Source organism: Microcebus murinus, unplaced genomic scaffold (genome assembly GCF_040939455.1).
Source record: "Microcebus murinus isolate Inina unplaced genomic scaffold, M.murinus_Inina_mat1.0 scaf004_hap2_Mmur4.0, whole genome shotgun sequence".
In the NCBI taxonomy this organism is placed as follows: Eukaryota; Metazoa; Chordata; class Mammalia; order Primates; family Cheirogaleidae; genus Microcebus; species Microcebus murinus.
In genome coordinates, this window is record NW_027438950.1 from 512,209 (window position 1) to 539,732 (window position 27,524).

Below are 27,524 nucleotides of genomic sequence, written 5' to 3' on the forward strand. Positions count from 1 at the left end.
TTATCACTTTAGTAGTAAAATCCCATCTCCTGGATTCCCTTTCAAAAGAGAATGAAACTATGGGCATATGTCCCCACATGTGTTTTTTGTGGCCTTTCCAAAGGCTGGTTTCCACCTCCCTTGACAACTACATAACTCTCTGAGAAAAATATGCACACATTAAGAATAAAATTCTGCATTATCATAATGATGGTGCAAAATATTTAATTATGCTATAAAATTTGAAAAGCAAAATAAAAAAAGGATCATTGCCATGTGTTAATTTCTATACAATATAAAAAGACATAATTATTGACATCGATATCATAAAGGTGAGGGCAGATGTAAAGATTAAGAATTTTTATATGCAACTGAAGTAGTTATTCATTTAACATAAGTGGTAAGTTCAAAGATTTTATGTAGTTCTCACAGTGAACATCAGAAAAAAAATGTTTATAGAGATAAAATAAAGGTAGGCAAAGAATCAAAATATGTCACTAAAAATCAGTGAGGCACAATGCAGGACAGAAGGAGAAGAAAGAAAGAAAATACAGTGACAAAAGTTATATAAAATAATTAACATAAGAGAAATTGTAACTCCTTCCTTTGAGAAAATTATGGAAATATTTATGTACTACTGTTTCCAGTCAGAAGGCACAGTTAAATAGTTAAAAAAAATCCAACTATATTCTATCTAAAGCGACTTGACTTCAAACCTGGTGAGAACAATAGACTACAACTGGCAGGATATAGCAAGATATATCAGAAAAACATTTAGCATCAAAGAGCAGTGGAGTTCAAAATTATATTAGGCACATCATTTTAAAGTGAAAAACGTTATAATTTTTAAAATATACTTTAAGTCAAAACTGTCACAAGAGACAAAAAGGGCAATAAATATAAAAAGTGGTCATTCACGGAGGGCCTTGAAAATAATACATTTATATTATATCTATCTTTATCTCACATCAAGGTTCTCAAATATATTTTTAAAAAGCATTGACAGAAATGAAGCAAGAAATGGACATCAAAATAATACGATACTTTGATATTCTATTCCACTTTCAATAATAATACAACCAGTCAAATTATTAATAAGAAAACAAAAGATTTGAAAACACTACATAGCAGTTAGATCTAACAGATATATTAGAAACACTCTACAGAATAATAGTAGAACACACAATCTCCTTGATAGCTCATAAAACATTCTTCCTAAAAAACTACCTGTTCAGCCACAAGTCTTAACCAATTTTAGAAAATTGAAATTTTACTAACTTTAATTTTTGACTAGAATGGAATGAAACTGAAAATAAATAATAGAAGAAACACAGAAAAATTCACAAATATAGGAAAATAAACAACACACTCTTGAATACATTCTTCTTCAAGGGAAGAAGACCTAATGTTGTGAAGATGTCCAGATTGGTCTACAGATTAAATGCAATTCTTTCAAATTCTCAATTTCAGTTTTTGAATAATGGAAACAACACACTCTTCCTTCAGGAGTTTCATTAAATATAAATGGTTTAGATTCTCTAATGAAAAATAAGATAAATGTATGAATAAAAAACAAAGAGAACCCTACAATATGCCACCTACAAAAGCCTTCCTTTAGCTCTAAAAAGTCAAACTGGTTGGAAGTAATTGTAAAAAAAAATCTACATAAATAATAAGAGGACGATATTGTGGCCATAATTAAAGAAAATATACTTTAAGTCAAAAACCATCAGAAGACACAAAGACTTTTATAATGAAAAAATGGGTCATTTAGGAGAAATCTATGGCACAGAATACACATAGATGATATACATGTAATGTACATATTGTTGCATATATATTTTTAAATATATATTATATAACTGGGTTTCTAAACATATTAAGAAAATATGCACAAAATTATGGACAGAAGTATTGCAAGAAATACCTAGCAACACACTAGTTATAGGAGACTGTAAGACCTCACATTCAATGATGAATACAAAAATTTGACAGGACATAAATAAGAAAACAGAAAATGGGTAAGACATTATAGACCAGTTGAACGTAAAAGATATTTACAGAGCTCTTCAGTCAAAAGCAGCAGAATACACTATGGTTTCAATCATAAATGATAAATGCTGTTAGGACACTTAAGTCTTATCAAGTCGAAGAATCCTAAAAACATACAACATATATTTTTTGACATGAATGAAATGGAACTAGAAATCAAAAGCACAACACAAACTTGCTAATACAAAAATAAGTCAAAATTAAACACACTTTTTAATGCATTCAGCTCAATGGTCAGATGATTTAAAAAATTAAGATGTCAATACTCCACAGTGATATACAAATTGAATCAATGTCTATAATAGTCCTATCATACTTCTTTTGAAGATATATAAAACTAAATTCTAAAGCGTATTGGAACAATAAATAGCCAGACTGTTTTAGAAATACAAACAAGGAGGCATAGCACTTCTTGATTTCAAAACAAATCTACAGGAATAACAAAACAATCTACTGGCACAATAACAAACAATGAGATGAAACAACAGAATGGAGATCCCAGAAATAAACCTTTGTGTCCATAACCAAAATTATGTTAATCAAGATTGCAATGACCATGCAATGAAAAAGAAGAGTCACTTCAACAAATGTTGTAGAAAACTGAATATTTGTGATAGAAAAAAAATGATGTTGGTACCTTCCCTTGCACTATTTAGAATATACCTCAAGTAAATTAAATATTAAAACATAAGAAATACATGTATAAAAGTCTTAGAAAAAATATAAGGGAAACATCATGATATTGGTCCTGGCACTGTTTTAGTAGATGTAACATCAAATGCATAATCAAGAAAAAGGAAGAGAAGAAAAATGGGAATGTATCACACTTCAAATGTTTTGCAGAAATGAAAACTTAGTGGAGTAAAAATGCCTCCTACAAAATGGGTAAAAATAGATGCAAATCACATATTTGTTAGAATTTAAAATCGTGAATATATGAACAATGATTAAAATTCAAAAACAAATGTGAACAACTTGACTAACAAATGGACAATAGATTGATCCGGCATTTCTTAAAATAAGATATGCTAATGGCCAAACATAAAATGAAAGCATCATAAAAATTGTTAATCTTTAGAAAAATGCAAAAAAAAATCACAATGAGATATCACCTCATATCCATTACATTGAGAACTTTTAAATAAATAAAACCATAAGCCGTCACATACATATGGTGAGAATGTAGAGAATTTGAAATGCTGTTATGTTATTCTGAACTTTTGAGTCTAAAATTTATAAAAATTAAATTATAACAGATCACAAATTTAAAATATATAAGGAGAACAAATCAGCTATATGGTGGGAGGGGAAGGATCCACTTGTTTTTTTTTTTTTTTTCTTTCCCAAAGAACAACAAAAATTTGGCAGGCATCCAAGGAAAATTACAATTATCTGAATTTGAAGAATTAAATGGAGGGCATTAAACTCTAGTGGAACCATAGTTCTGGAAGGGTCATTTAGAATATTCAGGCTCCCATCTAGGTGACAAACTTAAGGACCCATTGTCCTGAATACAGACTGCAACATGGGTCATTATCTTGGATACACAGAGTCTCCAGTGGTTCCCTTTGGCAAAGTGGGAGTGGTGCTGCTCATCCAGAGACTTTGGGAGAGACACAGCTATCTGCAGCCATGGAGGCAGACCTGAATACCTTGGTCTTGCTATCATCTGTAAAGCAGACTGTGACTGCTAAAGCAGTCTGAACTACAGTCCATATCCAGTTCTTTTAGGGCATAGATCCACACAGTGACCTGCAGGGACACTTCCAAGGTACTCATTGGGAGACACGCCCACACACACTTATGGTATTGGCCCTAAAATATGCAGACTGAAATGAACAACCATGGCCTAGTATGTGTCATACACATGCAAACCCTGAAGGCAACCAGTTTACCCAGAAACAAGAGAGGATTGGAAACCATCCAAGCCCTTTGGAACTTGCCCACCAGATGCAGACTCCACTGCAGAGCAAGCGGCAGTCTTGTGACCTAGCTACGGAAACTTCATTGAAAACTCAGTAGAGATACCTTTAGCCCAACTACTCAAAAGAAAAAAAAATCTTTACCTTTCTAAACCAGTTTATAAAAACTGAGAAAGGTATTTAATCCTTCATATGCACACATACCACCATAAGCATAATGTGCAACCACTGAAAATACTAGTATTTTATCATATTACTACAAGACCTAAGGAGAAAACTTTGGCAAGAACATGACAAGATCCACTCAAATTAGAAAGCAAAAAGTAAAAATAACACCATTTGCAGATGACATTATCTTATATATCAAAACCCATAAAGAAGATAGGAAGAAAGCTTTATAAAGTAATAAAACCCCCCAGTTAAGTCACAGGATGTAAAATTTACATACAGATATCAGTTGCTTTTCTATACACCAATAAAGTAGACAATAAAAAAGGAAAACATTCTCATGTACAATACCATCAAGATAACAGATTTCTAAGAAAAAAATTTAACCAAACGTTAAAAAAAAAACCTCTACACTGAGTACTATAATATATTAATAAAAGAAATTGAAGATGACATGAGTAAATAGAAAGATATTATCCAAAAAATATATACATTCAATGCAATTCCTATAAATATTCCATGGGCATTACTTGACAGTATTAACCAAAAAATTCCTAATATTTCTATGATATCAGAAATATCTTTGAGGAGCCCTATGCAATAATGAGAAAGAAGAAAACCAGCATCACACATTCAGATTTCAAAGTAAATTTTAAGGCAGGAGTAATAAAAACAGCAAAATATGTGCCTAAAAACCAAAAGAAATAACAGTGGAAGATAATGGAGACATCAGAAATAAACCGAAACATATAAGGTCAAGTAACATTTATCTAGGCACTAGCAATGCACAATACAGAAAGTGTGGCTCTTCAATGCTTGGTGCTGGAAAACTAAATACCCAAAAACAAATGAATAAAAGCAGACTATTTTTTCTTATATGATACCCAAAAACTAACTCTAGATGTAATAAGGATTTAAATGGGAGACATAAAACTGTAATATTTCTAAAAAAACCATAAAAGTATAAAGAAAAGAAGAAATATGGGAAAACCTTGACCTACGACTGGCAATATTCTTTTTTCTTTTTTTTTTTTTATATGACTAAATAAGCACTGGAACAAAATATAAACAATTTGGCCTGCATCAAACTTAAAATCCTCTGCACAGCAAGGGAAAAACAAAATAAGAAAACATATAGCATGGGAGAAAATATTTTCAATTTCATATTATATAATACGTTAACACACAAAATATGTAGGAAACTCATATTTTTCAAATGCAAAACAATGTCTTCACCCACTTAAAAATAAGCAAATTTTATGGAGATTATTTTCAAAGACAACATACCAGTTTACAACAGGAAACACAAAGAGTAACTCAGCATCACCAAAACATCATGTAAATATAAATGAAAAGTGTAAGGTTTCACCTCCCAACTGTTAAAATGGCCAATGTCCAAAAGAAGAGACATAACAAGTGTGGACAAGAGTGTGCAGGAAAGCAATCCCTGTACACTGTTATTGATTGTAAATGGATAGTTTCATCATAGAGATTTGTTAAAAATATAAATAACACAACTGGTGAATCATTCACCAATTCTACCTATGAGTATATCCATGTAAAATCAGTATCTTAAGAAGATTCTGCACAGCCATATATATTGCAGCATTATGCACATATGCCAAGAAAATGGAAACAAACTAAATGCCTGATTTGATGAATAGATTAAAAAATGACTGCAGAAACATATACCATAGAATATTACTAAGCCATGAAAATGATGAATATCCTGCCATTTCAACAACATGGATGGACATAGTAGGCATTATGCTAAGTAAAATCAGCCATTCCCAGAAAGATAAATATTGCTATGGATAATTATTTTTAAAGAGTTGAATTTACAAAAATAAAGAGTACAACAGTGGTTACCAGGGTGTAGAGTCAGGAAAAATGAGGAGATGTTTAAGGGTAAAATTTTTTAGGTGTAAGATGAATAGATCTTGGAGATCTGTTGTTGGCAACATGATTAGGGTTATTAATAATATTGTATATGCTTAAAATTGGTTAAGACCATAGACCTTACTATTTTTTTTTTTTTTTTTTTTTGAGACAGAGTCTCGCTTTGTTGCCCAGGCTAGAGTGAGTGCCATGGCGTCAGCCTAGCTCACAGCAACCTCAAACTCCTGGGCTCGAGTGATCCTTCTGCCTCAGCCTCCCGAGTAGCTGGGACTACAGGCATGTGCCACTATGCCCGGCTAATTTTTTATATATATATATCAGTTGGCCAATTAATTTCTTTCTGTTTATAGTAGAGACGGGGTCTCGCTCTTGCTCAGGCTGGTTTTGAACTCCTGACCTTGAGCAATCCGCCCGCCTCGGCCTCCCAAGAGCTAGGATTACAGGCGTGAGCCACCGCGCCCGGCCCATAGACCTTACTATTAATAAATGTTCTCACTATAATCATATGGTAAATATGTGAGATGATGGAACAGTTTATTTCTTTAATTATATTGTTTTACCATTTATACACATATCAGATCACTACAGTGTATACAATAAATATATACAGTGATACAATTCTTATTTGTGGAAACTTCCACCCATTAAACACCCCCCATACAGAAATATATGCACACATACACACATAAAAATGACATGATTCTGATGCTACCAAATAGGGGAAATTATGGAATATAAGTTATCAAAATATTATTAATCAATTGGGAGTATAAATATATTCATGTATGTGAAGCACTGAATGAGACAGTATATTTAGGATTTCTATAAGGTGAGCAGGGAAAATAAACTATATTATAATTTTGGTATTTCGGTATAACAAAGTTGAAAATTTACTCTTATTCTATACTAGAAAAAGATTCCTTAGAAGTGAAATAACATTAGATTTTCTTACATTTAGGCAGAGGCTATGCATTTGTACAAAATTAATGAGCCTGACTTTCTGTAGAATTGCCTCTGAAAACAGAATTGGAAATCATGATGCATAAAATATGACTATCTATCCCTAGTGTTTCTGGTATTACTGAAAAAAATCCAAATATCTCCACTGTTCCCCTTTATACATTTCAGAAATGAGGCATCAATAGGAACTTAAAACAGGGAGCAGGGCATGGAGGAGCACACCTATAATCCCAGCACTTTTGGAGGCCAAGCAAGAAGGATCACTTGAGGCCAGGATCTTATACCAGCCCTAGCAACATAAGGAGACTCCATTTTTACAAGAAAATAATAATAATAAAAAAATGGTTGGCCATGGTAGCTCATGCCCATAGTTCTAGCTACTTGGAAGACAGAGGTAGTAGGATCCCTGGAGCCCCTATATTTGAGGTTGCAGTGAGCTATGATCAGCTACTGTACCCCAGAAAGGGCAGGAGAGCGAAAGGCTGTCAAATGATGGTTTAATGTCATGGTCTTCAAAATATGCACAGACAGTCCCATAACTCCTAACCAATAGAAATGCTAATAGATAATGTAGTCCCTTATAAGCCATGACAAGAAGTTTGGCTCTCACTGAATTCTAAGGAAGATCACTGCATGGGTAGAGTTCTTAGAGAGTTTAAGAGGGTGGGACAGAAGATGTCCTTCTGTGAGATAAATAATTCTGTGAGACACAGGCTTCTAAAAATCATTTCCAAAAGAGCAGAATATTCAAACGCACTTTTTAATATCTGCCTTCCTCATTGAGTTTTGGCTCTCTAACATCTGTTAATCTGCTTCAGTGAATCTCACCTACCTGGATATTTAGCTGTTGCTTCCTCTTTCTTCATAATCCAGGGTTCCATACTTTGCTCCAGGCATGTGATCAGCTCTGGCTTTGACTCAGCAAGACCTGTTTCATTGGAAAAATTTCACATGACTCTTGCGGAAGACTTTCCAATTACTAATGCAGTACTATCCTTAGTAGAGAGAACATTAGAGAAGAATGTAGAAAATTCCTTTGCAACATATTCCTTTCTCACAGACCCTTTAGAATGCTAAAAAATTGATCTAATTTGTGACTAAAGCACGAATTCCCACTAGCACCAATAAATAAGAGTGGGAAATTCTATTCCAAGGTGCAGACAACAATTACATATCCTGATTTTTAGAGTAACCACTGATCTAGTGTGAAATCCCAAAAAAGGGAAAGTTTCAAGATAAAATGAGACATCTAATGATTTTATTTTATGCACCAAAATCTTCAAATTTTCTTTAAAAGCATGGATATAAAATTCATTCATGTTGCTTTCCACAGAGTTTGAACTAGTTTGCAGTCCCACCAGCAGTGTAGGAGTGTTCCTCTGTCTCTGCATCCATGCCAGCATTTGCTGTTTGGGGACTTTTTGATTACATTGAGAACTTTTAAATAAGTAAATATATATACACATACATACATACATACATATGTTGAGAATGTAGAGGAATTGAAATGCTGTAATGTTATTCTGAACCTTGGATTCTAATATTATACAAAATAGACATAGAACAGATCAGAAATTAAAAATACAGAAAGAATAAAATAATTTGCATTTCCCTGATGATCAGAGATGTTGAACATACTGCAATGAGATATCACTTATCTCCAGTAAGAATGACCTTCCAGTAAAAAGTCCCCTAACAAAAAATATTGGCACAGATGTGGAGAGATAGGAACACTTCTACACTGCTATTGGGACTGCAAACTGGTTCAGCCTCTGTAGAAAGCAATATGGAGATACCTCAAAGAGATACAAGTAGATCTACCATTGGATCCAGCAATCCCACTACTGGGCATGTACCCATAAGATCAAAAGTCACTTTATGAAAAAGACATCTGCACTCCAATGTTTATAGCAGCACAATTCACAATTGTGAAGCTATGGAAAGAACCCAAGAGCCCATTAATTCATGAGTGGATTAATAAAATGTGGTATATGTATACCATGGGATACTACTCAGCTTTAAGAAACAATGGTGATATAGCACCTCTCATATATTCCTGGATACAGCTGGAACCCATTCTACTAAGTGAAGTATCTCAAGAATGGAAAAACCAGCACCACATATACTCACCAGCAAATTAGTATTAACGGATCAACACCTAAGGGGACACATATGAGTAACATTTATCAGGTGTCAGGAGGGTGGGAGGGAGGAGGAGGGGATGGGTGTATACAACCACAAGGAGTAAGATGTGCAATGTTTGGGGGATGGACATGCTTGAAGCTCTTACTCAAGGGGGCAGGGGGGCATGGGCAATATAAGTAACCTTAACACTTGTACCCCCATAATACACTAAAATAAAAATTAAAAAAATAAAATTCATTCATGTAAAGTAGAAACCTTTAAGAAACTATCAATAAAATAATAATAGCCATAATGTGAAACAGGAATTCTGTACATAAGTGATCCTCACCAAGGGAGACCAGGTTTCTGTAGTTCTCTAACATCACATCCCTATACAAATTCCGCTGAGCATTGTCAAGGCATGCCCACTCTTCTGGAGAGAATTCTACAGCCACATCCCTGAATGTCACCAGCTCCTGTAAAAAGACACATATTTCCCAAGTGGTCATAGAGAGAGTTCTTAATCTGACTGCAAGCGAAATGAGTTATGAGAACTGTTTCTGACATATGAGTGACTGCAATTGTCCAATAAGATAATTTTTAGCACATTGATATTCTTGAACATATTCTCTTATCCGCTGGAATGAGGATCACAAAAGATGTATGAAAAAGTGTGCATATGATTATGCTTTGGATGATAAATCACTGAATACAAAATTAAGAGCCTTACAACAGTAATATAAATTTATGAGTGTTATACTTACAAAACATTGATAAATTGTGCATATTTCTCACATAGAGAAACATAGTGAGTTAGAAGGTATCACCTAATTTTTACGAGTACAATGAAGAAGTAGAGATTTTGTTAAAATACAGATTCTGATTCAGGAGATCTGGGGTGGGGTCTGAATCTCTGCATGTCACATGATATAACTACTGATATCAATGCTTCTTGCCTAAGGAGAGTATGTTGTCAACATCCAGTAAAAGGTAGACTTTATCTCAGTTCATCAGAACAGAACACAGATGATAGCCCTCATTTTTCAAAGCAAGCTATAAGAAGAAAGGGGAGCTTCCAGATTAAATATGATCCTTCATGCACATCACTCAGTAAATCTCCATGAGACACTTAATGTTAAAGAGAAAAAAACAATTAACTTTATATGGGAACAATCTCTCAGAGAGCATCTTAAGCAAGCAAGTGTAATTAATATCATTTTAGTGGGACAAATTGTTGTTAGGCATCATTGCAAAGAGTAGAATATAAAATCACTGCTGGGATAGTAGTGGCCAACAATATGTAACCATGAAAAATCATCAGTTGTATGCAAATTTCAGACACAGATGTTTCCCATGTTTTGTTGTCTTTAATAATGTATGTAAATACTTCAGCATCACACAGAGCAAGTCTTCTATTTTCCTTATTTTCCATAATTTTCTGGTTATCCTACACAATCAATGCTATCCTCTTCCTGAATTCTCCTAATGATATTTTATGTATAGCTGATAAAGCAACCAGATAAATCTTTGAGAGTACATGTTTCCCCTCTTCACTCAAATTCAAAGACTATATCCAATGCCCAACAGGAATTTCAGACATCCACACTATTCTATCTTGACCTGTCACAATGGGCACATTTTCATATTACATATCATACAGTTCTTATAAAATTTGGTTATTGTATTAGGAAGCTTCTGGGCGAGAATGTAGAGCAGGCTCTGTTATTTAGGAAGGAAGGATTTTCCAGAGCTTCTTGACTATCATAAGAAGAAAGGAAAAAAAATGTACTTACAAACTTCTTAGGCATAAACAACAAAAGTAAAAAATTAAAGGTTTACAAGTTCAAAAAACTGAAGTTCTACATGACTTTCTAGGAGAAACAGTGGACACAACCTCTAATCTGGGACACACTTACCTGAAAACCAGCCATTTCTTCTTCCTCTTCTCCTACTCTGAAATTTCTTTTCAGCTGAGATTTTGGAGAACAATTACAATTAAATGTTGAGACTGCGCTTAAAGCAGTGAGCACAATTTCATCCCTTGTTTCCACCACATTGACAAGCAGGAGGAACATAAAATGCAGAAGGGCTACACTCAATTACTCTTGCTCACAGTAAAGAGTCAGCTATGATCAGCTCATACATGGAGACCAAAATGTGAGGTTCTCCTGTTTTTTATTCTGGTTACCTTCCCCTGCTACAGGTGCCAGGAGTTTCTGCTACAGGAATGGGAATCTGACCACAGTGATCTGCCTCTAACAAGCCCAAGAGAGCAGAACCTGTGACTTTCCTCTACAACAAGGCTAAACCCAATTCTCACGAATATATGCAGGAATCCTAATGCTTGACCTGTTATCAAATTAGAATTAGTTGGGGCACAATTAAAACCACATGGATTTTCCCATCAGCCCAACAGGCAGGTGATGGTGTTTCTTCAATCTAGCCAGGTTATCCTAATTGAAAGCCTAGCTGAAAGGTAATTACCTTAAATGTGTATCTGAAACATCAATGTGAATATAAATCATGTGGTACTGTAGGCCTCACTCTAAGAATTGTGGTCTGCTGGGGTGGAAGGGGCACATTAATTGGGTTCTTAGCCATGTCCCTTTTAGTGCTGATGTTGCTCAACATAGATCCATTATTGATGGCACTCAGTAGAGACAGCAAGAACAGCATGCATACTGCCTTTTGCCCAACACTCATCACAACATATACTTAATTTCCATATGAAGAGCAGCATAATGCAATGTCTACTGAGCATGTGCTATGTGCTCAGAAGTATGGTTGGTTGCACTGTGAAGAAGCCTTTACATTGTGTGATTTAATTCTTATTATACAAGAAAAGGTGAGTAATAAGTGTTCAATAATTTACGGAAAAATTTAGATGTGGTGCCAGCCTTTCTTTTCTTCTCATGCAACTATAATATGACACTACACAAGATCTGGAAGATTGTTTACACTTATCCCTAATAGGTCTTTTCAGTGTCCGATTACAAGTCCATGTTGATCTCTTACACTGCAGCATATTTCATCCCGGAGATTTTGATCCATCCTCAGTCCAAAGCGTGTCCCTGTCTTGCAAATTCCAGGTGAGGCCAGGTTTAGTTTGGATCAAATTTGTGTATTCTTCACTTTTACAGAGAGGGAAAGAAAACAGGAAGAGAAATTCCTCTTTGGAAGCTGCTCTAATGCATCCTGAGGAAACTCAGACCTTGGATTCAGAGTTCAGAGCTGCAGATTTAGGTCTCTAGAGAGGCATGAATTCAGTAGGGCTCACTGCCCATTTCCTTGCATTTGGGCAAGAATTGAAGGCAGAAAGGAAGTTTATGTGTCCAATTCAGTGTGCATAATATTGTTCCCATTTGTGTTTGAGGCCGATGGTATCTGAATCCATAAAAGATCTAAAGATGTGAGATGCATTTACAGAAAGGATAGAACTACTAATTATTATCCTATGGGAGTGTATTCACAGGAATCTGGTCTAACTATACTCCAGAGGAACAGTAGACACCAAAGAGGTCTAGAGAACTCACTGTGTTCAGATGTGGGGACAGTGAAGCTCTCTACTTCAGACTTGCTGGTTACAGACTGGAAGCTCAAGAAGGAATCTAGTGTTCAAAGCCCTTCTAATTTAGAAGTGGTGGGCACATTTTATGTTTATGTTGCAGTTTTAATTCTGGAAAGTGTTCGGGAAGTATTAATAGTAAAGAGTATCAAACTAAGAAAACCACTCCACAAAGTTAAAAGAGAATTAAAAGAAACCCTTTTATTACTCAAATCACAATGTGATGTGCACAGTGCCAATACACTGAGAGATTGCAAAGGGACACATAAAGTCGTTCCTGTACATAACTAAGCATATCCTAACTTTTACATAAATGTTATCTAGATGAATAATAATTAGCTTTGAAGTAAGAAGTCTAGACAGCCCTATTTGTCCTAAACAGTGCACCATAAACTTACTGGGTAATTAGTGAGACTCTCTTTTTTGGATAATTGGTTAAATTCCAATAAAAAACAAGCTTCTGAAGTTAATACAGGAGGAGATAATTTTGCAACTTAAAGCTAGGTGCTCACTGAACTTTGGATCCCATCTTCAGATGGATATTGTGGGATAGGGAGCTATTTTCCTTGATAACTAAAATTTCTTTTGAATAAGCTGAATCAATTACACCTAAATGTATTAATACTCCTTTTCATGTAACAAAAATATGACCAAATTATTAATATTAATGTGCTTGTTGGACCAGGACAAATAATGGCAAATTCTTAAAAGTTTTTTCAGCAGCCAGGTGATCCCCTTCCTCCATAAGGTGCCATTGGGGTGCGGTGGTGCGGAGCTGGTTCTGGGCTGCCTGGCTGAGCACAGCCACAGCATTAGTGGCTCAGCAGCCATGGCAGCGGTGGCACCTTGCACTTTAATTTTGCTGGGCATAAAGCCAGTGGCATTTATATTTAACATTATTAAAAGCCAATATATGTAAAACCATATTTCTTAAATTAGGAGGACTAACCATTTCTTGCACCATATCTTTCTTACAATCTAGCAATAAAATCTACATGAGTTTCATTAACATTTTGTTTAACATTTATATAGGAAGCTACAGTCTAAGAGAAGCTATCTTTTTCCATTCCTTAATACAGCACTGTTGAATTTGAGAAATAGCTTGATCACCATATTTTAGTTAAGCATTAATATCAAACCAAATTTCCTGTCCCATCATTTGTGCCATCAATTTTTACTGGTGAGTCCGTGGACTCATTTAGCTAGGGTTTCTGACACATCTAATCCCTGCACTAAGTGGTGAACTTTAAAAATTTACACGGAGATATAATGGTTCACACAAGAGATTTCCAAACCCAAGGAATTAATCTTTCCATTTGAGCCAATTCTTTAAACGTGTTATTGGTGTAAAGAGAATTTGTGCTGACCGGGTGCAGTGGCTCACACCTGTAATCCTAGCACTCTGGGAAGCTAAGGCAGGAGGATCACTCAAGGTCAGGAGTTTGAAACCAGCCTGAGCAAGAGCAAGACTGTGTCTGTACTAAAAATAGAAAGAAATTAATCAGCCAAATAAAAATATATAGATAAATCAGCAGGGCATTGTGGCATATGGTTGTAATCCCAGCTACTAGGGAAGCTGAGGCAGAAGGATTGCTTGAGCCCAAGAGTTTGAGGTTGCTGTGAGCTAGGCTGATGCCATGGCACTCTAGCCTGGGCAACAGAGTGAGAGTGCTGTTTTTGTCATTCCACCTGTCATTCATAAACAAGGGAACTCTGATATTTACCATCAGATTAATAATGCAGCACAGAACACGAAAGGGGCTTTAACAATTTCATTTGAAGCTAAAGACAGCTGGACTTCCTGGTGCTGATGATTATATTATGAAAGAGACTAAAGATGTATGTGGTGCTCACTGTCTCCCCTCTGGCCACTGTGAACATAGAAAGCAGGATTGCATCCAAAATCACTAATGAAATTTTCAATCAAAAAGCAGCTATGATCCATGAGATTCCTCTAGAGAGAATGACCGAATCGTTTGTCAAAGTTAGATGACTAAAAATGAAAACTGCACTGTGTACTACACCCACTAAAATAAAGGAAGATAAAGTCATGTAAAATAAATTCTCTAGATTGAAATATCAGATAAATATTATTCCAAATATTTTAAATACACAGAAATAATTCTATTATATTCTAACACTGAAAATACACACTCATAAGTAGATTCTAGATGGATGCATATGTTGTACTATAAGTACTTTATAGAAAATTAAATTCAAACTTCTTTATTTATCCACTCTCTCTATTAAGAGATTGCCAGATTCTCATGTTTCTTTATATAGTACTTACTGTATGCATCACACACTTATTTATGCTTTACTTATTGAAATTATTTTCATATTTATGGCATTATATGTTAAGATGTAATAACAGTTTGCTTTTACAAAGCAAACAATAATGAGTTCTTGATCTAATCCTCTGGCATTCAGAATTGTATATCTGTCTTTGTTCTTAAGGCTCTTACTTTAAGCTTAGGATTCTGAATCTCTCTAATCTTAATTAAGTAATCAGAATACTGCATGTATAGCCAATAATTTCCCTCAAATTCTATAGTTAAATGTTTTTCACCAAATTAAATTAATTCTACAATTCTCATCAGAACTTTTAAAGTCATTATGTGAACTCTCAGCAGGTGAGTACAACAGTGAGAATATTGTAGCCCAAGTGCAGGCAGAAAAAAGAGTGGCATAGATACATTTGTAGAAAGGAATGAAGAGAAAAAGAGACCAAAAAAAAAAAAAACCACTGGAAATAATTAAGAAATGAAAGAAACTGAATTCCCACTGATAAATTCTGAGAGTTGTTTGTTCTGCAGGTCTCATCACTCCACATGAAAATCAGTGACATTTTTCACCCTGGACATTTCATTATCTTACCTGGAGCCACAATTAAATTTTATAAAAATCATTCTTATAATTGCAGAGTATGTCATATATACAATATATAACAAACTTTGAAATAATGAAATAGTATAATAGGCCTAGCATGAGTAATAAGCATGTGAGAACAGAGGATTGGCATGGTCAGGTTGTGAACTAGAAACTTTACAATTTTAAACAAATTAATTCAACATAAAGGCCAAAAAAATTGGCTTTCAGAATATTTGGAGTTTCTAGTTTGCTAGTAAATTCTCAACAATTATGAAATTACTTATATTTTTTTGATATTTTTTCTTTTCTTTTCAAAATAAGTATACATCCACATTCACAAAAAGAAAACAATTACTTACTCTGTAAATCTACTACTGCTAAAGTTCATCTTATACGTGATGTATTTGTATATTTGATTCAGTATAAATTTTTAAAAAATGTGTTTATTTCTGTTTTACTGGCCAGACAGGTTTCATGTTGAAAGAAAAATGTAGGATAAAATGTAACAAGTACTCATTCAGTGTTCAGAAATGTATGGCTTTTCATTAAGTGGACAAACTTTATTATAAGCATTACAGTTACAATGGTATTATAAAAATAATATAAAATAAAACTTTTGGGGACATTATTTTTCAAAGAATTATAAATTTGAAGCCACTGAAAACAGGATCACAAATGATTTAATTTTGCTGTGTCACCCAATAGTACATTTTTACAATCCATTGCCTCCAACTTTGAGTAACATGGAATAGGCTGATGTTGGTGGCAAAATAACAGTTCATTCAATCTACAACACGTTTGACACAATAAAAACATTCTTTAATTTAATAAAACAAAGTTTACATGTAATCTAAAAATATTTCAAAATTCACTGTTTCATTATTCTAATGTGAAATTAGTAAAACAAGTTATTTGTAATATTGTCATTGCCTCATTCTGATTATAATGAGGACATTAACCTGTATACCTGTATTATATATCACTTGAAATACTGTCAGAAGTCTAGCACAAAGCACCTTTCCATATCATACATCTTCCATTTCAGTGATTTTAATTTTCCATGAAAAAGTACATGAATGATGTGTACTTAATACACAAAGACTTCTATTAACTGTGATGTAACTATCATTAACCATAGACATTCAAATACACACTAAAAATGAAAGCATAGCATCTACTGTTTTTAAAGTTCAAAAACATCAGTATTTCCTTGTCAAAAGCTGCAAAAATTATACTTTATTACATTTGCATCCCACTTTGACCAGAAACTATATTTTACATGTCATTATAACCCTCAAAAATCTCTTTTTTAAAACTGACATACAAATGAATTATCTATTTTAACAGGGTTATTCTCTGTACTCAACAACCTGGTTTAAAGAAATGTGTGAATGTGTTAGTGCCTCAGTGCATTGCCCTGTGAGTCCTCTGGTATCTATTTAGACTTGATTCTTGATTCAATGTGTTCTGAAATTTATTATACCTGTAAAGTAGAGTTAAGTATCAATTCTTTGTTGTTCTCTAAGGTATACCTTTTGCATAAATATTTGTTCACATTCATTATATTTGTAAGGTTTCTATCTATAAAAAATTTTGTGATATTGAACAATGTTTCAGAAAGTATTGGAGCATTACTTTCAGTGTAAGTTCTCCCATATCCAATAAGATCTCTGTTATAACTCAAGGTATTGTCAGCACTCTACATTATTACTGTTTACTTAAGTATAAGTACTGTTGTGCATTTTAAAGCTGACATTTTGGGAAAGTACTTCCAAAGTCCTTACATTTATCTCACTTTTATCTAATATGAATTCTTTGATGAGAAAGATGTAAAGAATTATTAAAGACTGTCACAATTTTCACATTTGTAGAATTTTTCTCTGTTATTAATTCTTTCATTTAGATTAAGGTGTGAGCACTGGGCAAAAGCTTTGCCACATTCCTCACCTTTGTATGGTATCTCTTCTGTATGAATTCGTTTATGTAGAGTGAGGTCTCTGAACCAGATAAAGGCTTTGTGACATTTTTCACATATGTATGATTTCTTTCCGGTATGAATTGTTTTATGTAGAGTGAGGTCTCTACACTAGATATAGGATTTGCCACATTCTTCACATTTGTATGGTTTCTCTCCACTGTGAATTCTTTTATGTAGTGTAAGGATTGAGCGCTGGGAAAAGGCTTTTCAACATTGTTCACATTTCTAGGGTTTCTCTCCAGTATGGATTCTCTTATGAGAAGTAAGGTGTGTGCACAGGGTAAAGGCTTTGCCACATATCTCACATTTGTAAGGTTTCTCTCTACTATGAATTCTTTTATGATGTGTAAGGTTTGAGCAGTGGGTAAAGGCTTTGCCACATTCCTCACATTTGTAGGCTTTCTCTCCTGTATGAATTCTTTTATGTAGAGTGAGGTTTGTGCACTGGGTAAAGGCTTTGCCACATTCTTCACATTTGTAGGGTTTCTCTCCAGTATGAATTCTTTTATGTCGATTCAGGTCTCCAATCTGGATAAAGGCTTTGCCACATCCTTCACATTTGTATGGTTTCTCTCCACTATGAAATCGTTTATGTAGAGAGAGGTGTGTGTACCATGTAAAGGCTTTGCCACATTCTTCACATTTGTATGGTTTCTTTCCACTATGAATTCTTTTATGTTGAGTAAGGTGTGTGCGCTGGGTAAAGCCTTTCCCACATTCTTCACATTTGTATGGTTTTTCTCCACTATGAATTCTTTTATGTTGAGTAAGGTTTGAGCAATGGGTAAAAGCTTTGCCACATTCTTCACATTTATATGGTTTCTCTCCACTATGAATTCTTTTATGTTGAGTAATGTGTGTGTGCTGGGTAAAGCCTTTCCCACATTCTTCACATTTGTATGGTTTTTCTCCACTATGAATTCTTTTATGTTGAGTAAGGCTTGAGCAATGGGTAAAAGCTTTGCCACATTCTTCACATTTATATGGTTTCTCTCCACTATGAATTCTTTTATGTTGAGTAAGTTGTGTGCGCTGGGTAAAGCCTTTCCCACATTCTTCACATTTGTATGGTTTTTCTCCACTATGAATTCTTTTATGTTGAGTAAGGCTTGAGCAATGGGTAAAAGCTTTGCCACATTCTTCACATTTATATGGTTTCTCTCCACTATGAATTCTTTTATGTTGAGTAAGTTGTGTGCACTGGGTAAAGCCTTTGCCACATTCTTCACATTTGTATGGTTTTTCTCCACTATGAATTCTTTTATGTTGAGTAAGGTTTGAGCAATGGATAAAAGCTTTGCCACATTCTTCACATTTGTAGGGTTTCTCTCCTGTGTGAATTCTCCTATGTATAGTCAGTTTTGGGTAGCAGTTAAAGAGTTTTCCACATTCTTCACACTTGTAGGGTTTCTCTACAGTGTGAAATTTCCTATGTCCAAGAACGTTTGAACTGTGGCTATGAGGTTTGCCACATTCTTTATGTTTGAAACTTTTCGATTCAGTATGTCTTCTCTTAGGTTTATTTAGATTTGAGGATTTGCTAAAGATTTGTATACATTTATAATATTTGAAGATTTCCCTACGGTTACTTGACAAACATTGGGTAAGACAATTATAACATCCTTTCTGCCTCTTACACTCACCAACACATTCCCAGTCTTTTCTTAACTGTACATTTTCAAGGTCACAGCTTCCATATAGTCTCATTATTGATTTCTGGAATGAATCTTTTGTGACCTGCTCTGGCAATGGGTCTTCAGTGCAATGGGAAGACATTTCTGAAAGAAATGAAAATAACAAAGTATCTTACTATTTATACTTAGATAAATATAATTCACAATTTGAATATACAAAACTATACCAAGCACATTAGCAAGAAAGTGCAATAGAATACCATAGTCCTACTTCCATCATAGATGAATGAACTTCAAAATATACTTGCAAACATGATTCATTGAGAAATCATAAGTGGTAATATATCATGGCACCCCAGATGAGTATGACACCAAGAACCATATGTAAGGAGAAGGAATATTTTTACATTTATCCAGCAAAACCCCTCCTCCCCACTGATACAGAGTTATCACTTTATCAGTAAAATTCAATTTCCTATATGCCCTTTCTAAAGAGATTCAAACCAATAGCACATGTGTCCATACATCTGGTTTTTGATGGCCTTTGAATGGCTGGTTTCTATCTTCCATGACAACTCTCTGGGAAATATATGCACATATCAAAAATAAAATTCTGCAGTATAATATTGATGGTACAAAAACATTTAATTATGCTATCAAATTTGAAAGTCAAAATAAAAATTCTCATTCCCATATGTTCATTGACTTACAATGTAAAAAGACATAATTATTGACATCAATTTCATAAAATTGAGGGCAGATGTAAAGATTATGAATTTTTGTATTCAATTGAAGTTAAGTAGTTATCAGTTTAACATAAGTTGCAACTTCAAAAGATTTTAGGTAATTCTCACAGTGAAGAGCAGAAGAATGTTTAAAGAGATACACAAAGGAAGGTGGCCCAGGAACAAAATATATCACTAAAAATCAGTAAGGTGCAACGAGAAGAAAAGGAGAGAAAAGAAAGAAAAAATAGTGACAATAGTTATATAAAACAATAAATAATAGGGAAATTATAAATCCGTTCCTTTGAGAAAATTATGCAAAGTTATATACTAGTATTTCTAGTCAGAAGACATGGGTAAATAAAGGAATTTAAAAATCCAACTATATTCTCTCTAAAGAGACTTGACTTCATACCTGCTGAAAGTATAGACAAGAAGTGGCAGGAAATAACAAGATATACCAAGAAAATGTTAAGCATACAAGAGCAGTGGAGTTCAAAATTATATTAGGCACATTACGTTTGAAGTGCAAAATGGTATAGCTTATAAAATATACTTCAAGTCAAAATTGCTACAAGAGATAAACAAGGACATTTAATATAAAAAGAGGTCATTCACTGAGAACCCTTTAAATATAATAGATATGTCTGATATCTGTCTATACCTCACATAAAGGTTGTCAAATATATAAAAAACCACGGACACAATTGAAGCAAGAAACGGAGAGAAAAATAATAGGATACCATTGTATTCCACTTTTAATAATAATAAAGCCAGTCAAGTTACTAATAAGAAAACAGGAATTTGAAAACACTAGAGAGCAATTAGACCTCACAGATATATAGAGAACACTCTGTTGAATAATAGTAGAATATACAATATTCTTGATAGCTCAGAAAACTTTCTTCCTACAAAACTCCCTTTTCAGACACAAAACATGTCTTAACCAATTGTAGAAAACTGAAATTTTACACACTTTAATTTCTGACCAGAAAGGAATGAAACTGTAAATAAATAACAAAAAATAAAAAAAAGAAAAATTCAAAAGTATAGGAAAATAAACAACACACTCTTGAACACATTCTTGTTCAAGGGAAGAAGACCTAATGTTGTGAAGATGTCCAAAGTGATCTACAGATTAAATGCAATTCCTTTCAAATTCTCAATTTCATGTTTTCAAAAATAGAAATAGCACCAAATACCTGTCAATGGGAAGATCACAAGCTAAGGCCATCCTGCTGGAGCTGGGTGAAAATGCACCCCTGGCACTGAAAGGGGGGCATCTCAGCACAGACAATTCCATCGTTGACTATAGTGGCGAAAAGGTGTCATGGTCTTCCTGTAGTACTATGAAACTGTTGTTTGTGTGCCAAACCACCCTCCTCCACTTTGAGTGTAGCACCAGCTATACTTTCAAAGGCAGCAATGGCTGGCATGTTGCACCCCATTGCCCAAGGCAGGCTCTGTCACTCAGTCCAGCTTTTGCTGGAAGTGTGCTACCCATTGCCCACGGCAGGCTCAGTCACTCAGTACAACGTGCTTTGGCAGTTGCTATGAGGTGAGTGTGGTCACACATCTATGAGAACCTTGAACCAAAATTAGTATCTGAGATGCATGGAGTGTAGTAGATACAGAGGAAGGGGTGTCCAGGTGTAATGATTCTGGCTCTCGTGTTGCTCTTAGCACACTCCCATGGGATGAGAGACCTGCATCCCATTGTACGCCTGAGGCAACTGGGTGGGGGAGGTCAAAATCCCTTACTCTTTCGCTGGGCTCTAGAAGTCCTCTGATTTTGTTTATGTGAGTTTTGAGCTTCTATCTTCCTCTCTCTCAACTGCTCACTACCTGCTGTTAGTGTCCTGGACTCCACTTATTTCTTTCCCTACTGTCCCCTGCTGATCAGGAATCATCTCCCACTCCCCTATGTTCAATCCTCAACTGTTCTACTTGGAAGGTCCAACAAGCCTTGATTATCATCAGTCATTTTGAAGTCTCCTTACACAATTATTTCTCTCACAGAAATATAATACACTTTCACATATAAAGAGCTGCGGAAATTACAATTGTCATGACTAATGACCTAGTGAAGATAAAACAACTATTGACTGGAAACCAAGAAAACAAATATGTAAATTTCAAGCAAAATATACATCATTTTTACTCATATGGGCACCCCAATACATAGAGAATTATTTTGGCAATGGATGAATGGCTATTTCTTTTTAAAATATTAACCCATAAAGTGTTAATGTGAGCAGAATTCAGTATCGTCACACAAAATTACAACATAGAGTTAAAAACAAAGACAAAATTAACTGAACTTATCACAAGATTTCAGGCCATGCAGATGATTCAGAAAACTTGTCCCACATCCACAAAAAATACAAATCTCCAGGAATCAACTCTTAAGAAATAGAGATGTTTACTGTATCTGAAAACAATTAAAAATAATCAACTGAAACATGCTCTACAAGAAATTACAGAACACTGCCAACACAATCTGAAAAATGATGCCTGAAGAAAGTGAGATATTAACAAAACATAAAAAGTATAACAAGAGCCCAATAAAAATTGTAGAGCTTAAGTATACAATTAGTGAGTTGAGAAATTCACTGGACAAGCACAGAAGCACACTTAATGAAACAGAAGAATCAGAAAGTTGAAGACATTTCATGTATAAATATTGAGTCATAGAAGCAAAATTTTAAAAGGGAGACAAGTAAAGATGGATAAAGGGATTTATTGGACACAGTCAAATAGATCAATATATTTAAGAAAGACTCCTAGAAGAAGAATGTAGTGGGAAAATGGAATAAAGATTATTTGGATAATAAATCAGCAGACAATTTTCTAAATTTCATAGTGATAAAAAATATAATACCAACTAAGAATACCTCACCTAGAAATTTTTTTCAAAACCAATACAAAAATTAAATATTTTCCAACTCAAGCAAAATCCAATGGTGTTCATCTCCACTAGAATAGCCCACAAGAAAGTAAAGGGAGTCCACTGTGATGAAAAATAAAATGATGTTGGGTACCATAATAAACACTTAAAAACATAAACCTCTGGGTTAAATATAAATCTATAAACAGATATAGAATTCTATATGATCATGATGGCTCATAAACCCTCATAATTATTCTATAGAATTAAAAATAACCAAAAGCACAAGTGTGAAAAAATCTGTTCTCATATATAAAATTAAAAAAAAACATGTCATTTGTGACATTAATAACAAAATGTGGCACTCTAAGACATGTGGGTTTAGTATTCAATTGAAGTGAAGTTGTTATGAGATTAAGATATATTGTTATAGCAGAAACAGTCTGAATTTCTGTAGGATTGCCTCTGAAACCTACGAATTGGAAATTATTATGCAGACAATATGAACATCTGTCCCTAGTGTTTCTAGCATTACTGAAACAAATCCTAATATCTCTAGTATCCCCCTTTATAAATTACAGCAATGAGGCAACAATAGGAAATTAAAAAATGGAGCTGAGCATGGTGGATCACACTTATAATCCCAGCACTTTGGGAGGCCTTGGATCACTTGAGGCCAGAATCATGAAACCAGCCCCAGCAACATAAGGAGATACCTTTTTTTCTAAAAATATTAATATCAAAAATTAGCTTGCAATGGTATTTCACGCCCATAGATAGTCTTAGCTATTTAGAAGACTAAGGCAGTAGGATCACTGGAGCATAGAAGTTTGAGGTTGCAGTGAGCTATGATCAGCCGGCACTCTGGAAGTGGCAGCAGAGCAAAATTCTGTCAAAAGATGCTTAATGTAGAGGTCTTCTAAATACCTACAGATATTCTCATATCCCACCAAACCATAGAAATACTGACAGATAATAGAGTCCCTTATAATCCATGACAAGAAGATTGGCTCTTATTGAATTCTAAAAATAATCAGTGAACGGGTAGATATTAAGAGAGTTTAAGAGCATGGGACAGAAGATGTCCTTCTATAAGGTAAAGAGAAACAGGCTTCTAAAAATCATTTCCAACCGAGCAGAATATTCCAAAGCACTTTTTAATATCTGCCTTCCTCCTTGAGTTTATCTCTCTAACATTTGTTATCTGCTTCACTGAATCTCACCTACCTGGATATTTAGCTGTTGTTTCCTCTTTCTTCATAATCCAGGGCTCTATCCTTTGCTCCAAACATCTGATCAGCTCTGGCTTTGGGACAACAAGACCTGTTTTGTAAGAAAAAAGTTCACATGACTCTTGCTGAAGTCTTTCCAATTACTAATTCAGTACTATCCTTAGTAGAGAGAACATTATAGAATATTCTAGAAAATTCCTTTGAAATATATTGTTTTCTCATAGATCCTCTAGAATGATAAAAAATTATTTCTAATTTATGACTAGAGCACCAATTCCCACTAGCACCACATAAATAGGAGGTGGAAATTCTATTCTAAGGTGCAGGCAATAAATATATACCCTGATTTCTAGAGTAACTACTAATCTAGTGTGAAATATACATATCAGCCCAAGAAAGGGAAAGGTTCAAGATAATATGAGACATCTAATGATTTTATGTTATACACCAAAAATCTTCAAATTTTCTTAAAAATCATTGATATAAAATTCATTCATGTAAAGTAGAAACTTCTAAGAAACTATTTACAAAAATAAAATAATGACCTTAATGTGGAATAGGAATTCTGTGTATAAGTGATCCTCACCAAGGGAGACCAGGTTTCCATAGTTCTCTAACATCACATCCCTATATAAATTCCGCTGAGCGTTGTCAAGGCATGCCCACTCCTCTGCAGAAAATTCTACAGCCACATCCTGGAATGTCACCATCTCCTGTAAAAAGACACATATTTCCCAAGTGGCCACAGAGAGTGTTATTCATTTGACTACAAGGAAAATGAGTTATGAGAACTGTTTCTGACATATGAGAGACTGGAATTATCCAATAAGATATTTTTTAGCACATTGATATTCTTTCACATATTCTCTTATTTACAGGAATGAGGATCACTAAAGACGTATCAAATTGTGTGCATATGATTCTGCTTTGGATAATAAAGTGTTTAATACAAAATTAAGGGCCTTACAACAGTAATATAAGTTTATGGGTGTTATACTTACATCATATCAATAAATTGTGCATATTTCTCACATAGAGAAAGAAAGAGAGTTAGAAAGTTTCACCTAATTTTTACGAGTACAATAAAGAACTGGAGATTTTGTTAAAAGACAGACTCTGATTCAGTAGATCTGGGGTGAGGTCTGAATGTCTGCATGTCACATGATATAACTACTGCTAACAATGCTTCTTGCCTAAGGAGAGTATTTTGTCAATATCTAGTAAGTGGTAGACTTTGAATTTATCTCAGTTCATCTGAACAGAACACAGATAATAGCCCTCATTTTTCAAAGCAATCTATAAAAAGATATAAGAGCTTCCAGATTCAATGTGATGGCTCATGCACATAAGTCAGTAAATCTCCACAAGACACTTATTGATAAAGAAAAACAACAATTAACTTTGTATTGGATGACTCTATCAGAAAACATCTTAAGCTAATGAATGAAATGAACATAACTTTAGTGGAAAAAACTGGTGGTAGTCACTGTTGCAAAGAGGAGGATACAAAATCACAGCTGGGATGGTAGTGGTCAACAGTATGTAACCATGAAGAATCATCATATTTATGCAAATTTCAGATGTAGATACTTCCCATGTTTTGTTATATTTAATAATGTATGTAAATACTTCAGCATCATACAGAGCAAGTCTTTTATTTTTTTTCCGTAATTTTCTGGTTATCCTAAGCAATCAATGTTATCTCTTTCTGAACTTTCCTGATAATATTACATAGAGATGATGAAGCATCCAGATCAAACTTTCAGAGTATATGTTTCCCTTCTTCACTCAAATCCAAAGACTATCCCATCCCCAATGGGAATCTAAAACATCACACTATTTTATCTTGACCTGTCAAGATGGGAACATTTTTAATATTACATGTCATACATTTCTTATGAAACTTGGTTATTGTAGTAACAAGCTTGTGGGAGAGAATGTACAGCAGGCTCTGTTATATAGGGAAGACAGATTTCCCAGAGAACCTTGACTATCATAAGAAGAAATAAAAAAATGTAGTTACAAAACTTATTAGGTATATACATCAGAAGTAAAGGTTTACAACTTCAAATAATTGACTTTCTACATGACCTTCTGGAAGAAATAGTGGACACAACCGCTATTCTGAGACAGTCTTACCTGAAAACCAGCCATTTCTTCTTCCTCTTCTCCTACGCTGAAATTTCTTTTCAGGTGAGATTTTGTAGAACAATTAGAATTAAATCTTCAGAGTGCTCTTAAAGGAGTCAGCAGAATTTCTTCCCTTGTTTCCACAAGATTCACAAGCAGGAGTAACATAAAATGCAGAAAGGCTACACTCACTTATTCTTAGTCACAGGAAAGATTCAGCTATGATCAGATCCTTCATGGAGACCAAAATGTGAGGATATCCTGTCTTTTCTTCCAGTTACCTCCCCCTGCAACAGGTGCCAGGAGTTTCTGCAACAGGAATGCGAATCTGGACCCCACAGATCTGCCTCTACCAAACTCAATAGAGCAGAACTTGTGACTTCCCTGTAGAACAAAGGCTAAACTCGATTCTCATGAATGTATGCAGGAGTACTAATGCTTAACCCTGGTATCAAATTAGAATTATTTGGGGCACAATTAAAACCACATGGATGTTCCCACCCAGACAACAGGCGGGTGATGGTGTTTCTTCAAGCTAGCCAGATTATCCTAATTGAAAGCCTGTGATGAGTGGTAATTACCTTAAAATTGTCTCTGAAACGTCAATGTGAATATAAATCACGTGGTACTGTGGGCCTCACTCTAAGAAATGTGGTCTGCTGTGTGGAAGGGGTACATTAATTGGGTTCTTTGTCTTGTCCCCTTTTAGTGCTGATTTTGCTCAACCTAGATCCATTATTAGTAGCACTCAGGTAGAGACAGCAAGCACAGCATACATACTGCCTTTTGCCCAATAGTCATCACAACATATACTTAATACCAAAGTGAAGAGCAGCATAATGCAATGTCTCCTGAGCATGTGTCTCCTGAGCACATAGCATGTGCTATGTGTTCAGAAGTATGGTTTGTTGCACTGTGAAGAAGCCTTTACATTATTTGATTTAATCCTTATTATACAAGAGAAGGTGAGTAGTAAGTGTCCAATAATTTACTGAAAAATTTAGATGTGGTGCCAGCCTTTCTATTCTTCCCACACAACTAAAATATGACACTACACAAGACCTAGAAAATTGTTTTCACTCACTGTAAAAAGGTCCTTTCAAAGTCAACTTACAAGTCCATGATGATCTCTTACACTGCCGCATATGTCTCCCTGAGATTTTGGTACATCCTCAGTCTAAAGTCTGTCCCTGTCTTGCAAATTCCAGGTAGAGTCCATGGCCATGTATATTTTCGATCAAACTTGTGTAGTCTTTGCTTATACAGAGAGACAAGGAAAACAGAAAGAGAAATTCCTCTTTGGAACCTGCTCTAATGCACCCTGAGGAACCTCAGACCTTGGATTCAGAATTCAGAGCTTCAGATTTAGGTCTCTAGAGAGGCATAGATTCAGTAGCA

The 27,524-nt window shown here is 34.6% G+C and overlaps 1 protein-coding gene across 1 annotated transcript in view; it reads right to left on the minus strand.

The window, feature by feature from the left end:
* Nucleotides 1–2,111: 2,111 nt before the first annotated feature.
* The window catches only part of LOC142866373 (uncharacterized), a 39,581-nt gene continuing 14,168 nt past the window's right edge, over nucleotides 2,112–27,524 (minus strand). Inside the window, 1 exon segment of the mRNA XM_075999746.1 lies at nucleotides 2,112–2,136. Coding sequence (XP_075855861.1) covers nucleotides 2,112–2,136 — 25 coding nt within the window.